Consider the following 15568-nt stretch of genomic DNA (forward strand, 5'->3'; position numbering starts at 1 on the left):
TTCCTTCCTGTGCTGTTTTTGGAGATATCCTTTTGCCTTGTGCAGGAACCCAACGTCCCTGATTGTCATGTTCGCCGTTTCAATGTCTTTGATACATCGTAATGTTTTGCATGTCATTAGCTGGATGCGTGTTTCATCTTTCTCGGGAGGATGGGAGTATTTATCTTTTGGCTTTGCTCTGGAATGTATTTGCATTATCTACTGCGTTCAAGGTTACTTTCCCAGGCTAGCGCTCTGACGATTGCTAGCACCTGTGCCGGGCGGGGCTGTTACGAGGGAGGCGGGATACGTTTGCACCAAGGGTTTAAGTTTGTATTTGGCGCGCTTTTGCTCATTCTCAGCTTTCTCTGTATTTGCCTTTAGTTCCTTAATAAATCAGATTTCATATAGCAGCCTCTTGTGAGTCTGAGTATTTGGGCTGGGGTAATCATTACATAAAGCTGAGAATCTAAGATCCCAATTCCGCTGGCCCCTGTCCAGGAAAAGAAAAGTTGTCTAACCCTGTGAGGGAGAGCGCCAGCGATGACCGAACCCGACATCGTGATGATGGAAGAAGGGGAACCGGACTCGACCGTGAGGCAACCCGACCGACCGTCCCAAGGGGGGGAGCTGTCAGCCATCCTAGAAGAGGCGAGCTCCGAGTCGGAGGGTGAAGCCGGGGGCATGAAAACTGCCCCGGAGACTACCGTAACTTCTCCGGGTGAGCTGGTCACCTGGGATGAGACCCAAGGGGATGTCACGGTGGCGGGGGGCCCATCCTGGAGGCAGAGATACCCATTATCCCCCACCGTGGTTCAGGTGCAGCCAACGGAGGGCTCCCCCACCCCGGATCGTATCCGAGTGCTGGAGTCAAAAATGGACTCGTTAGAAACTATACTGAAGCAGCTGAGTCTAGATGTGACCTCGTTGAGAGAAACCCGGGAAGGATCAAGCCAACGGCATTCAACCCCTTCATCCCATGGGCAGTCCCCGGAGCGGCGACGGCCGGCGCGGATGCGCGAGGGGGACCAGACGGTCCAGATGGAAATAGCAGCATCGCCGGTGCGGCCGCCCCAGGGCCCCGCGCCGCTGCGAGCCCGGGAAGCCCACACCCCTGTAGCCCCGGTGGCGGGGCACAGCCCGGCGGGGGGCGGGATGAGAGACTTCCCTGTCAAGTTTGATGGGGACCCGACCAAACTCTCATTTTTCCTGACGAATGCTAAAGCCTACATGGAAGAATGGGGGTCGCTTTTTCAATCGGAAAAGGCAAAGATCATCACCATTGCCACCAAACTGAAAGGGAGGGCGGCAGACTGGTATGTCCAGATGTGCCAGTTGGAAGCGCCTGAACTGGAGAAATTCAACGAGTTTCTCTGGGCATTGAGGCAACACTTTGAGGATCCCCTGGCGAAAGAGAGGGCCAAGCGAGCTCTGAAAGAACTTAAGCAGGGGTCAAGATCCGTGGCTGATTATGCGCTAGAGTTTAAAGCGCTTGCTGGGAAGGTGGATGACTGGTCCCAAGCCACCATCATCGAGTTATTCAAGGATGGCCTGAACACAGAGGTGCTGCGCTGGTCCTTGGGGAGGGACGACCCATATACGCTGTACGAATGGATCCAGCTGGCGGGAAGGGCTGAGCATGCCCATGAGATCTTCACCCATCGAAAGACCGCCAAATCGGGGCGGGAGGTGAAGCCCAGCCGCCCACCGAGCACCGGGGGGCGACCAGGACAACGACCCTGGGACGAGGAGCGAGAGAAGCGGTATGCAAAAGGCCTGTGTCTGAGATGTGGTAAGGAGGGGCATCGAGTGGCGGCGTGCCCGAAGGCAAAGGGAGAGGAACGGCTCGGCAAGCCGCCGACGAAGTCCCCTGCCCTGCCGAGGAAGCAGAAAGCCGCGGTGGCTGAAAGCGAGGGAGACGATGTGATGTTCTACGAGGTTGAGGGTGAGCCCGAACTACTGCAGCCGGCGGGAAACGCCAGCCACCTGCTTTAAAGGGCGCCGCAGGGCAGGTGGTGGAAGAAGGGCGCGAGCCTTCATCGGTGAGTGGCAGTTACCGCATTCTCACGGTGAAGTTGAAGTTGGGCTCCCGATCCAAGACTGTAGAAGTATGGGCCATGATTGATTCGGGGTGTTCCCGGTGTCTAATGCACCCCGATGTGGTAGCGGCTCTGGAGCTACCTACTTTCCCTTTACAGCGACCCATCGCCTTTACACAGCTGGATGGGTCCATGGCAGGGGGCAAACCGGTCACCCATTTCACAGGGCGGGTAGCCTTGCAGCTGGGCAGCCATCGGGAAGGTTTGTCTTTTGTCGTGGCTCCAGTAGGGGGCCCCTTGGTGGTGTTGGGGGTGCCCTGGTTGGTTCAGCAAAATCCCCAAATAAACTGGGTTTACCGGACTATGACGTTTAGGGATGGGTTTTACCAAGCGACAGAGGGGAAGGGTACCCCAGAGGAGATGGTGGGGGTTGCGGCAGCTGCGACTCCGCATCTCCCGGCCCTTCCTCTGGAAGGCTTGCCGCTGGAGTACCGGATGTTTGCGGATGTGTTTGGCAAAAAGGAAGCCGACCAATTGCCCCCTCATCGAAAAACGGACTGTGCCATTGAACTGGTGCCCAACACCCAATTGCCCAAGCCAAAGATTTAATCCATGACACAAAAGGAACTGACTCTGTTGAGAGACCTTGTGGACAAAAATTTGGCGCGCGGATTCATTGAGCCAGCGAATTCACCGGTGGGGGCACCGGTTCTCTTTCGCCCAAAAAAGGATGGGACATTGAGACTTTGTACCGATTTCCGCGGATTAAATGCCGTCTCAGTTTCCAATAAATATCCCCTGCCATTGATCAAGGACATGTTGTCACATCTGGCTAAGGGAAAAATCTTCTCTAAACTTAAGAGAAGCCTACTATCGTGTACGAATCAAGGAAGGCGATGAGTGGAAAACTGCCTTCAATTGCCCGTTGGGAGCATTCCAGTATAAGGTGTTACCTTTTGGTTTGGCCGGGGCCCCTGGGGTATTTATGCAATTGATCAATGAAGTACTGCATGAGCATCTGTTTAAGGGGGTATTGGTGTATTTGGATGATGTATTGATTTATACTGAAACCATGGAAGAGCATGTGTCTCTGGTGAAAAGGGTGCTGAGTAAACTCAGATCAGCAGAATTGTATGCCAAACTGTCTAAATGTGCATTTCACCAGACACAAATTGACTATTTGGGGTATAGAATTTCAGATAAAGGCATTGAAATGGACCCTGCCAAGGTGCAGGCTATCATGGACTGGGAAAGTCCCCGCACCCGCAGGCAACTTCAAAGTGTCCTGGGGTTCAGTAACTACTACAGATTATTCATAAGGGGATTCGCTGAAATTGCCTTGCCACTAACCGACTTGCTCCGAACCAAGGGTTTGGGAGACACTCGGAGAGTAAAGAATCCAGGGGCGCTGTTGCGCTGGACGCCTGCTTGTCAAACGGCGTTTGAGCGGCTTAAGGCAGCTTTTATCAAAGAGCCCATTTTGCAACATCCTGATCCCTCAAAACCTTTTGTGGTTCAGGCTGATGCCTCCGATTATTCCATTGGGGCATTGTTGATGCAACAAGACGGGACAGGATGCCTCAAGCCATGTGCCTACCTGTCCCGCAAGTTCTCCGAGACTGAACGACGTTGGCATGTATGGGAGAAAGAGGCATTCGCGGTAAAAGCCGCGTTAGAAGCTTGGCGGCATCTGTTAGAGGGGGCGAATCATCCCTTTGAGGTGTGGACTGACCATAAAAATTTGGAGGCTCTTAGCACCCCTCGAAAACTGAGCCTGAAACAAGTCCGTTGGGCTCAATTTTTTAATCGGTTCAATTTTCAATTGAAGTTTATTCCGGGGAAAAAGAATTTCCTGGCTGATGCGTTGTCAAGGCAACCTCAGGACTCTGGGGCAGCGCCAGAAGTGGTTAGCACCCTGTGGACGGCGCCCCAATTGGGTATGCAGGCTGTGACGCGTAGCCAAACGCGCGCGCAGCAGCCACCCGCTGCAGACGCCGCCCAGCCGAGCGCTTTGTCAATTCCTTCTCAGTTGCAACAAAAGTTTCTAAAAGAGCTGAAAACTGATACTTGGTTGCTTGCAAATAAAGACAATGTTACTTTTGACCAAGGCTTCGCTTGGAAATCTAACCGCCTCTACGTCCCTGAAAGCCTAAGAAAAAAGGTGTTACTACGTTCACACGATGACAAACTAGCAGGTCACTTCGGGTTTGTTAAAACCTTACACCTTGTTCGGAGGCAGTTCTGGTGGCCCACATTACGCAAAGATGTCAAGGACTATATTGCCTCCTGCACTGTTTGTGCGATGTCTAAGCGCAAGGTGGGGAAGCCTCAGGGGCTGCTGCAGCCGGTGGCTGCCCCTTCTTGCCCCTGGGATGAAATTTCCATGGACTTTATTGTTGAATTACCACCCAACGCAAAACTGTTATTTGGGTGGTCAAAGACTATTTCTTAAAACAAGCCCACTTCATCCCTTGCGTGTCCATTCCGTCGGCACGTCAATTGGCCCGCCTATTTCTGGTACACGTGTACAGGCTACACGGATGTCCCTCCCGCTTGATTTCGGACAGGGGCACACAATTTACCTCACAATTTTGGCGGGCATTCCTCAAATTGTTAGGAACGAAGCAAGCCCTGTCCACGGCGTGGCATCCCCAGACGGACGGGGCCACAGAGGCTTTAAATTCTACTCTGGAGCAGTACCTTCGAGCTTTTGTGAATTACCAGCAGGACAACTGGGTAGACCTCCTCCCTTTTGCTGAAGTGGCTTACAACAATGCGGTTCATCAAAGCACTGGCCAAACCCCATTTCGTGTGGCCCAAGGTAAAGACTTTGTACCTATCCCAGATCTACCGCAACCTCCAGGCGGATCAACCACTCCGGGTGATTGGGCAACACAACTGGCAGACTCCTGGCCGATGATTCAAAAGGCACTAGCTGATGCACAATTGGATTATAAACAGTATGCTGATCGGAAGCGTGCCCCTCAGCCGGCATTTCAAGTCGGGGACTCGGTTTACCTTTCCACTAAGTTCATAAAGTCCTCACAACCTTCCAAGAAACTGGCTCCTAAATTTGTGGGTCCTTTCCCAATTACCGCTCAAATTAACCCTGTGACTTTTAAACTTGACTTGCCTCATAACCTCAAACGCTTACACCCTGTTTTTCATTGCAGTTTGCTCAAACCGACTATTCCTTCTGACCGCTGGCATCACCAACCTCCACCTCCAACCCCCATCATGATTGACGGTCAGCAACACTTTGAAGTTAAAGAAATTTTGGACTCTAGACGCCTTCGCAATACTCTGCAATACTTAGTTCGTTGGAAACATTTCCCTCATCCAGAGTGGGTCGCTGCACCAGATGTGGCTTCCCCTGTCCTAGTTGCCCGTTTCCACTCTGCTTATCCCACTAAGCCGGGTCCCTAGGGGTATTTTTAGGGGGGCGGTATGTCATGTTCGCCGTTTCAATGTCTTTGATACATCGTAACGTTTCGCATGTCATTAGCTGGATGCGTGTTTCATCTTTCTCGGGAGGATGGGAGTATTTATCTTTTGGCTTTGCTCTGGAATGTATTTGCATTATCTACTGCGTTCAAGGTTACTTTCCCAGGCTAGCAGCTCTGACGATTGCTAGCACCTGTGACGGGCGGGGCTGTTACGAGGGAGGCGGGATACGTTTGCACCAAGGGTTTAAGTTTGTATTTGGCGCGCTTTTGCTCATTCTCAGCTTTCTCTGTATTTGCCTTTAGTTCCTTAATAAATCAGATTTCATATAGCAGCCTCTTGTGAGTCTGAGTATTTGGGCTGGGGTAATCATTACACTGATGAATTCAGTGTGGCCTTTCTATTTTCTCCTCCAACAATGTAACAGTTTTTACCTGGTGCATGTATAACAAGTCCTCCTGAAGCAGGAACAAAAACATGGCACGTACCTTAGGTGTCGCCATGGTACTTGCCTCCTTGTCCACGTCTGTAAGTCTCCCAAAGATTCTACAGCCCCAAATGATGTTGGAGTAAATTAGACTTGGTGGGTTTCGTTTCCTTTTCCCCTACTTTCCACCTTCAATTTCTTTTGCTCAACATCACTCTTTTCTCTGAACCTACGGGACCGTCTCACCCCCATTACATCGGCCCGTCCCACCCGGTCGTGCAGAGAGGGCATGTTGTGGGCCCCGTCCGCAAGAGAACTCCATCAGGCGGGGCCCAGGAGGCGGGCCTTCTCGGCAGCGGCTCCCACCCTCTGGAACACCCTTCCCCCGGAAGTGAGGCTGGCCCCCTCCCGCCTGGACTTCAGGAAACAGCTGAAGACCTGGTTTTGTTGCCCTGCCTGGAACAGGGAGGGGAAGAGCCATTCTTGGGGCTGGTTGATTCCCTAGTTCTGCGGGAACCAGTTTTGTGTCCTTATGGTTTGAATTACATCCTCCATGGCTTGGATTTTATTGCATTCTATGCTGATTGATGGTTGTATTTATGATTTTATTGAAATTTTAATTGTTTTTATTGTGAACTGCCCAGGGTCCCCCATGTGGGGGAGATGGGCAGTGATAAAAATTTAATTAATAAATAAACAGACGAACAAACAAACTCCACCCCAAAGCAAATATTTGATGAGTAGGCAGGTAGGTAGGTATGCTAAATGACTGTAACTGTGCCTTATAACATTGGTCTTGCAACCAAGAGGAGAAGCAATCCTAGATTTAATCCTAAATCATGGTCATTATCTGGTGTGAGACGTAAGTCTTAGAGAATTGGTTGTTGTTAGTTACCGTTGAGTCGTTTACGACTCATGGAGACCCTCCATATAACAGAACGAAATGCTGTTCGGTCTTGTGCCATATGCCCAACTGTTCCAATGTTTGCATCCATTGTTGCGGTGATTGTATCAATCCATCGTAGGAATCTGTAATTACCCTGCTATTACATTTACTACTCATGCAAACAGGAAATGGTCAGACGGGTCCAACACAGTCTTATTTAACTTCAGCAGAAGAATTTATCAAAAGTAAGAAGACTGGTGAGAAAAAAAAAGACTGGAAGAAAAAGTCAAAAGCCTAAATCTATATAATGCCTGGAGGTTATTAAAAACATTATTTTGAATATTATTATTAGGACACTGCAATAAATCCCTCATTCTCCAGCTTTCAAAGGAAGCCAAAGCTGTGGCATGTATCAAACAGTCATTTATTGCAGATACAACTGGCCCTTCATCACTCTACAGAATCTAACAATCTTGCTGTTTATATAGGTATATGCTAAGGTTTTAAATCCTGTGCTTCTATCTCCTGACTTTAGACCCAAACCACTCTCTTCTCAGGATTTTCTGTACAGCCACTAGCCAAGCATGTACAAAGGGCCCCTCTTCTCATCTTGCCCATTTCCTCCTCAAAAACCGAGATTTAACTGGAAAGTATTCTACAAAGTAAGGTAAGGAAACAGCCAAGGTGAAGAAGAGGCTATCATGGCTTTCAAGTGGTGTCCATGAAGCTGTAAAAGTGAAGGAGGATTCCTGCAAGAAATGGAAATAAGAACACAAATGACCTTGCTGATTTTCCTTCAGAATGGCTTGTTCCTCTGTGTTATTTTTACTTACTATTTCTGTCAATTTACCTGGAACAGATAAAAAGATGTATAATATCCTGTGTTTCCCTTAGGGCAACTAAGTTTTCCTCTGAGGACATTCTCAAATGGAGCCTGTAAATGGGGAAGCCGACATTACTCTCTGTTCCTCATAACATGGCTCATAATGTGGGATTAATTCCCACATTAATCACAGGCTTGGGCTTGCTGTTCTGTCAAAACTAGAGTAGCCATGAAGGAAGAGACAAGGAAGAAAAGCTTTAAAGAAAAAAAAGGAAAAAGAGGGGAAAACGAGTGTCCTTTTCAAAAGAATTTATAAGGCACAATGACTATGCCAAAAAAATCTGTCCTAAGAAAAAGGCAAAGGAAAATTGGGAAGCAGAGGGGTTTAACCAGAGTAAAAACTGAGGCCTTGTGATCCTTGTCTTTTCTAGTTGATAGAAGTCAACCCGCTACTGGGTAACTCCTTTATATGAAACAGAGAACCAGGACAGCAAGAAGAGTTGCTATGAGTGGAACAGCAACAAAACCATTCAGATGGTGGAAGAATCCACAATTAAAAAAGAAGCCAAAACTTTCCAGGCACAGCAGAAAAAAAGGGGTATCCACCATCCATCAAGACAAAAAATACAGCAAGAAACTTTCTTACATAAGTCAGGTACATGTTGTAAATGTACAAGGACATGGAATCACAGAGTTGGAAGGCGCCATAGAGGTCTACACCTAGTGCACCCCTTCTGTCTGCTGCAAGATCCACTCTAGATTGTCTCCAGTTTGGTGTTTAGAGAGCCAGTTTGGTGTAGTGGTTCAGCTGCTGGGCTAGAAACCAGGAGACAGTGAGTTCTAGGCCTTCCTTAGGAATGAAAGCCGGTTGGGTGACTCACAGGGTGGTTGTTGTGGGGAAAACAGAAGGCAGGACTATTAGGTGTGTTTGCCACTTTGAGGTAACCAAATATTAAAAAAAAAAAAGGTGAGATAAAAATGTAACATCACCCTCATCTCTGATAGATGGTCATCCAGGCTCTTTTTCAAGGCCTCCAGCAAAGAACTCACCCCTTCATGGAGCAGCCCATTCCACTAACTGACAGCTCATACTGTCACAAATTCCTCCTGATATCTTGCTTGGACCTACCTCCGTATAGTTTTAACCCACTGCCACAATTCTCCACTCAAGGGCCACAGAAAATAAGTCCTTTCCTTCTGCTCTGTGACACCTCTTTGGATAGCTGAAGACGTGAGACTAGACATTCTAGAAAGGATTGAAGGGACTGAGGCAAGGCAGGGAGAAGCTAGGCTGGAATTATGACTGGCATCCAACAACTTTTGCACAAACTGAATTCCCTGTGCCTCCCCATCCTTCCTCACATACCTTGGAGTAATACTTGAAGACATCTGAAGCAGCACTCAGTTCCAGAACTCCATAGACAACAAGTTTGCAGAATCCAGCCAGCAAATTACGGCGACGGTGCAGTTGTTCAACCTGAAGCTCATTTTCACTATCTGAGTTCAGCAGCCAATAAAAAAAGGTGGGGGGAGTATTAGCGCACTTGTCCACTCAAAAAATCCTGCTCAAAACCTTTCAAATTCCAACTTCAAGAATAATGCACACCATCATCCTGAGCTTGGCTGTGGTTGAAGACATGGTCCATTAGAAAGCCAGCCAGCTGTGACTGCAGAGCAGACTCTGGATGATACACCAACTCCAGCAGGACATGGTGCCCTCCGTCAGTCAGCTGTGGACCGAAGATCAGGAGCAAATCACTCAACAGCACAAAGGCCTGCAAAGAAAAAGGGACAGAAGAGAATTGCACACTGAAGACTAATTTCCCCCCCAAGACTGACGTAAGAGATAGTGCGTACACTGGAATTGCTCCTACATCAGTTACATGGCCCATTTCTGCTTCTACTGGTTACGGAACCACCCAACGTTGAGGGCCAGTTGGTGCATGGAGAAGCACCTAATGAAAACATGGCCGCCTTCCTTCTAACTACCCATTTGCCAAAAAGCTAGCTGAGGAGAATGCTCCTTAAGACTTTTGCTCCAGCTTAATCTTTCTGGATCTTCAAACAAAGCGCTGCCCTTCTGATTTTCCAAGAGGTGACCATGACAACAAAGCTGATCAGAGTTAATGGCTGTAACCTGATGCCACAACTCTTAAACAGGTTGTGCAAGTAGCAGTCCTTGAACAATTCTTGCAAATTGTGCCAAGTCCAGCCAAGTCTTGCATTTAAGAACACCCTATTATCTCAGGAAAGAGGGTGGTAGAACTGGTGGAAGATTACTTGGCAGCCAAGAGAGCAGAAGATGCCTGAAGGATTTCTGAGTTGGGCAAATATCAGTTGGGCGGGGGGGGTAACTCCAAAGGAGAATGTCAAAGCTCAAAAGGCAAAACCTCTTAAAAAGGAAGCCCCAGAGGAAGCAAAGGAGAGCAAAATGAAATGTTGGTTACCATCATGGTCTAAGTCCATCCCAAGAAAATGCCAAAAGTCACTACCCTCAGCTCTCCAGCCCAGCTGCCCACAGAAGGTGGGAATAGTGTCCCTAGAAATCAATGGCTGGGAACTACAAGGGCTCTTGGACGCTGGCAGGAAGAGATGTTTAGTCAGAAATACACACCGAATGGGTTCAGAAGCCATTGTTGGTTATCTCTGGGCAAACGAGAAAAATCTGATGGTTGATGCCCAGGTTCAAATCACAAAGCAAGAGCAGATAATCACTGCCAGTACTGTGTAAAGATTAGGGTGGCCATATGAAGCAATCAATGGTACCAACCTGCTCTTATGTGCATAACAGGAAGCCAAAGGGCCTGTACTGTACTTCTCGTGAGATGGGCAGCTATACAAATTTGACAATAAATAAATACTGTAACACCATCAGGAAGAAAAAGGACCAGCAGTCACAACTAGACTAACAGTCAAAAAGCTACAAAAGCAGAAGCAGCATCCTCTGAACTCTTACTGTCTTAGACTGATCTCATTAGTCCATGGAAGCAGCCATGAAAACAAAAAGAAAAATTGGGAGGGACAGTTCAGCAAACTGAGGGCTTGGATACAATCCAAAAAACGATAGAATGATCTCAATTTGAATTCAGGGCAAGCCATCTAACATCACAGTGATCCAAATATATGCCCCAACCACAGATGCTGAAGCTGAAGTAGAGCAGTTCTGTGAGGATCTGCAGCACCTACTGGACAACAAACCTAAAAGAGATGCTGTTTTCATCACGGGAGACTGGAATGCTAAGGTGAGCAGTCAAATGACACCTGGAATTACAGGTAAGCATGGCCTGGGAGAACAAAACGAAGCAGGACATAGGCTGATAGAATTTTGCCAAGACAACTCACTCTGCCTAACAAACACTCTCTTCCAACAACCTAAGAGACGGCTTTATACATGGACTTCACCAGATGGACAACACTGAAATCAGATTGACTACATCCTTTGCAGCCAAAGGTGGCGGACATCTATACAGTTGGTAAAAACAAGACCTGGAGCTGACTGTAGTTCAGATCACGAACTTCTTCTTGCACAATTTAGGATCAGACTACAGATTAGGGAAGACCCACAGATCAGCTAGATAATGAGCTCACTAATATTCCTAAGGAATATGCAGTGGAGGTGAAGAATAGATTTAAGGGACTGGACTTAGTAGATAGGATCCCGGAAGAACTATAGACAGAAGTTCCCAACATTGTCCAGGAGGCGGCGACAAAATACATCCCAAAGAAAGAGAAAACCAAGAAGGCAAAGTGGCTGTCTGCTGAGACACTAGAAGTAGCCCAAGAAAGAAGGAAAGCAAAAGGCAACAGTGATAGGGGGAGATATGCCCAATTAAATGCAAAATTCCAGAGGTTAGCCAGAAGAGATAAGGAATTATTTTTAAACAAGCAATGCGTGGAAGTGGAAGAAGACAATAGAATAGGAAAGACAAGAGACCTCTTCCAGAAAATTAGAAACATCAGAGGCAAATTCCAGGCAAAAATGGGTATGATCAAAAACAAAGATGGCAAGGACCTAACAGAAGAAGAAGAGATCAAGAAAAGGTGGCAAGAATATACAGAAGACCTGTATAGGAAGGATAACAATATCGGGGATAGCTTTGACGGTGTGGTCAGTGAGCTAGAGCCAGACACCCTGAAGAGTGAGGTTGAGTGGGCCTTAAGAAGCATTGCTAATAAGAAGGCAGCAGCAGATGACGGCATCCCAGCTGAACTGTTCAAAATCTTGCAAGATGATGCTGTCAAGGTAATGCATGCTATATGCCAGCAAATTTGGAAAACACAAGAATGGCCATCAGACTGGAAAAAATCAACATATATCCCCATACCAAAAAAGGGAAACACTAAAGCATGTTCAAACTATCGAACAGTGGCACTTATTTCACATGCCAGTAAGGTAATGCTCAAGATCCTGCAAGGTAGACTTCAGCAATTCATGGAGTGAGAATTGCCAGATGTGCAAGCTGGGTTTAGAAAAGGCAGAGGAACTAGGGACCAAATTGCCAATATCCGCTGGATAATGGAAAAAGCCAGGGAGTTTCAGAAAAACATCTATTTCTGTTTTCTTGACTATTCTAAAGCCTTTGACTGTGTGGACCATAACAAATTGTGGCAAGTTCTTAGTGGTATGGGGATACCAAGTCATCTTGTATGCCTCCTGAGAAATCTGTATAACGACCAAGTAGCAACAGTAAGAACAGACCACGGAACAACCGACTGGTTTAAGATTGGGAAAGGAGTACGGCAGGGCTGTATACTCTCACCCTACCTATTCAACTTGTACGCAGAACACATCATGCGACAAGCTGGGCTTGAGGAATCCAAGGCTGGAGTTAAAATCGCTGGAAGAAACATTAACAATCTCAGATATGCAGATGATACCACTTTGATGGCTGAAAGCGAAGAGGAACTGAGGAGCCTTATGATGAAGGTGAAAGAAGAAAGTGCAAAAGCTGGCTTGCAGCTAAACCTCAAAAAAACCAAGATTATGGCAACCAGCTTGATTGATAACTGGCAAATAGAGGGAGAAAACGTAGAAGCAGTAAGATTACTGCAGATGCTGACTGCAGTCAGGAAATCAGAAGACGCTTAATCCTTGGGAGAAGAGCAATGACAAATCTCGACAAAATAGTTAAGAGCAGAGACATCACACTGACAATGAAGGTCCGCATAGTTAAAGGAATGGTATTCCCAGTAGTAACATATGGCTGCGAGAGCTGGACCATAAGGAAGGCTGAGAGAAGGAAGACAGATGCTTTGGAACTGTGGTGTTGGAGGAAAATTCTGAGAGTGCCTTGGACTGCAAGAAGATCAAACCAGTCCATCCTCCAGGAAGTAAAGCCAGACTGCTCACTTGAGGGAATGATATTAAAGGCAGAACTGAAATACTTTGGCCACATAATGAGAAGACAGGACGCCCTGGAGAAGATGCTGATGCCAGGGAAAGTGGAAGGCAAAAGGAAGAGGGGCCGACCAAGGGCAAGATGAACAGATGATATTCTAGAGGTGACGGACTTGTCCCTGGGGGAGCTGGGGGTGTTGACGACTGACAGGAAACTCTGGCGTGGGCTGGCCCATGAAGTCACCAAGAGTCAGAAGCGACTGAACGAATAAACAACAAATCACTGGTCACATGCGGATGCTATAGTTGTTATTTAATTCCCGTACACTGCCCACAGTCACTGTTGTGAGATGGCAGCCATACAAATTATTTAAATAAAAGATAAAATTCAGTATTTTTTGGTTTGGCTATTTTATCATCATCAACTTTTATAGCATAAAGGGGAGAATTACCCTTAGAAGCATCCGAAATATTTTTAAGAATTAACTTCTGTAGAAGTAGACTCAAGAAGGATCTACTCAATTCAAAAAGCAACTGATCCTGTTCAATTATTGCTGATAAATCTTCTTTTTCATTAGTGTTCTGCAAGCAACCTCTCCCATGGTTTATTCTTATGGCCTTACAGTCCTCAGGTTACAATGGCAACTGGGACCAGAATTTCTATCGCTAAGCAATGCGGTCGTAAAGTGCAACATCACGTGATGGCATAACTTAGCAATGGCAATCCCGGCAGTCCCCATTGCCGTCGTTCAGTGAGGACCCCGTGGGTTGTTAAGCAAGTATCTCACATGACCACATGGGAAGAAGTGCTGAAACCACGTCCCAGGCCAGCGGGCGCTATGGAGTACAGGCGGGCAGGTGCTGCAAACAGGTGCTACGGAGTGCAGGTAGGTGGGTGGGCACCAGGGGAGGGCACTACAGAGTGTGGGTGGGTGCTATGGAGTAAAGATGGGCAGAGACTACAGACTACAAGATCCCCATGCTGCCCGGGGGCACCTCAGGAGAAAAAGTGGCAGGAGCAGGAGCGACTTGAGACCTCCTGCCAGCTTCCCTATTGACTTTGCTTGTGGGAAACTGGCAGGGAAGGTCACAAATGGCGATCATGTGACTGCGGGATGCTGCAATGACCACAACTTTAAGGATCAGTTGTAAGTCCCCCCCGCTTTCAGTGCCATCATTAGTTTGAACAGTCACTGAACAAGTGGTCATAACTTTAGGACTACCTGTACTAAGTAAATATCTCATTTCCTCCATCTTTTGTTGTAAACCACCCAGAGTCCCTCCTTTGTGAGGGGGATGGGCGGTGATAAAATTTGATAAATAAATAAAATAAAAATATATTTTCCTGACATACTCACAGACACACACACCACACACACACTAATTAAAGTTACTGCTTGGGGCATATAATGAAGTACACTGTAGCTTACAAGCCCCTTCTCCCACCTTCCATTCACTGATGACTTTAAGGTGCATTATATTGTGGAGGTATGTGGACAATATGAAAGACTCAAGGCATCTGCAAGGCGATGCTGGACTACGGTGAAAGCAAGCAGACATTCCCACAGCTGAAGCCCTGATGTCTCTCACCTGCTCCTGGACACAGTGATCCACATCCACAAGACAGCTCTGACAGAGGGAGCAAAAGGAAGCCACTTTTTCCTTGAGGCTGAGCAACTGCTGCTGGAGGAAAGAAGGGGATCATGAAGGCATGGCAGAATAGGACTATCCCTAAAGGACGCAAACACCTGCTCACCTGGCCAGGAGGGGCCCCAGCTGAATGGTGAGACAGTTCCCAGAGCAGTGAGAAGTAGGAGCAAGTCATGGCAGAGATCACCATCTGCAAGGAAAAGAGGGAGGGAAGCAGTCAGCACGTGACCACCCTGGATGCCTGCCAAAAGAAGGAAAACTCCCACTTGGAGGCCTCCCAAGAAATGGGGGGATGGAAGTGCTACCAAGGAAGAATGTGGTACAAGGAGAGAGGCATCCAACTGTCTAGGCCCAGGTCAGTTGGGACTGTACTCCTCCATCAGTACCTGTTGGTGGGCCTCGCCTATGTTCAGCAGGTGGCGCAGGAGATGGACACACGGCTCAAAAAACCTCCATGGAGTGAGGTCGTGAGCACTGCAGATAAAAGAGCACAAGAAGCAAGGGTGAATTCCTTGAAGTTCACCAATGACCACATGCTTGTGTTTATGGCTGGTCCAGAGGAGGAAGACTTCTGAAAGCTAGGGACTTTCTTCCAGAGCTATACAATGGAGCAGAGATGTTGGACAAAATTGCAAGGAAATGGTGAAACTGAATACTTTCCACTCACCTGTGGAAGAAGGCAATGCGTTTTAAAGTGGTAGCCATGCTGTACACCTCCTCCTTCTCAAAAAATGAGGACTGCATAGAAACAAACAAAAGAAACAGAGACACAATGCAAGGTGCTTTTCCTACACAGAGACGGGAGAATCATAGACTTGGAAGGTACCTGGAGGTCCAACCCCACACTTAGTGCAGGAGTCCTCATACTATCCCTGACAAAGGTTGTCCAATATTTTCTTGAAAACCTCCAGTGATGGAGCACCCACAACTTCAGAAAGCAACCTGTTCTGCTGCTTAATAGTCTCACAGGCAGGTAAATCCT

The 15568-nt window shown here is 47.5% G+C and overlaps 1 protein-coding gene across 1 annotated transcript in view; it reads right to left on the reverse strand.

Moving 5' to 3' along the window:
* STAG3 (STAG3 cohesin complex component) overlaps positions 1-15568 on the reverse strand; it is a 94650-nt gene that overhangs the window by 12230 nt on the left and 66852 nt on the right. The window contains exons 18-23 of the mRNA XM_063296765.1: positions 15254-15324; positions 14973-15060; positions 14693-14776; positions 14527-14619; positions 9205-9373; positions 8965-9095 (exon numbers count right to left, since the gene is read on the reverse strand). Coding sequence (XP_063152835.1) covers positions 8965-9095; positions 9205-9373; positions 14527-14619; positions 14693-14776; positions 14973-15060; positions 15254-15324 — 636 coding nt within the window. The remainder of the gene's footprint in view (positions 1-8964; positions 9096-9204; positions 9374-14526; positions 14620-14692; positions 14777-14972; positions 15061-15253; positions 15325-15568) is intronic.

Source organism: Candoia aspera, chromosome 3 (assembly GCF_035149785.1).
Source record: "Candoia aspera isolate rCanAsp1 chromosome 3, rCanAsp1.hap2, whole genome shotgun sequence".
NCBI lineage: Eukaryota > Metazoa > Chordata > Lepidosauria > Squamata > Boidae > Candoia > Candoia aspera.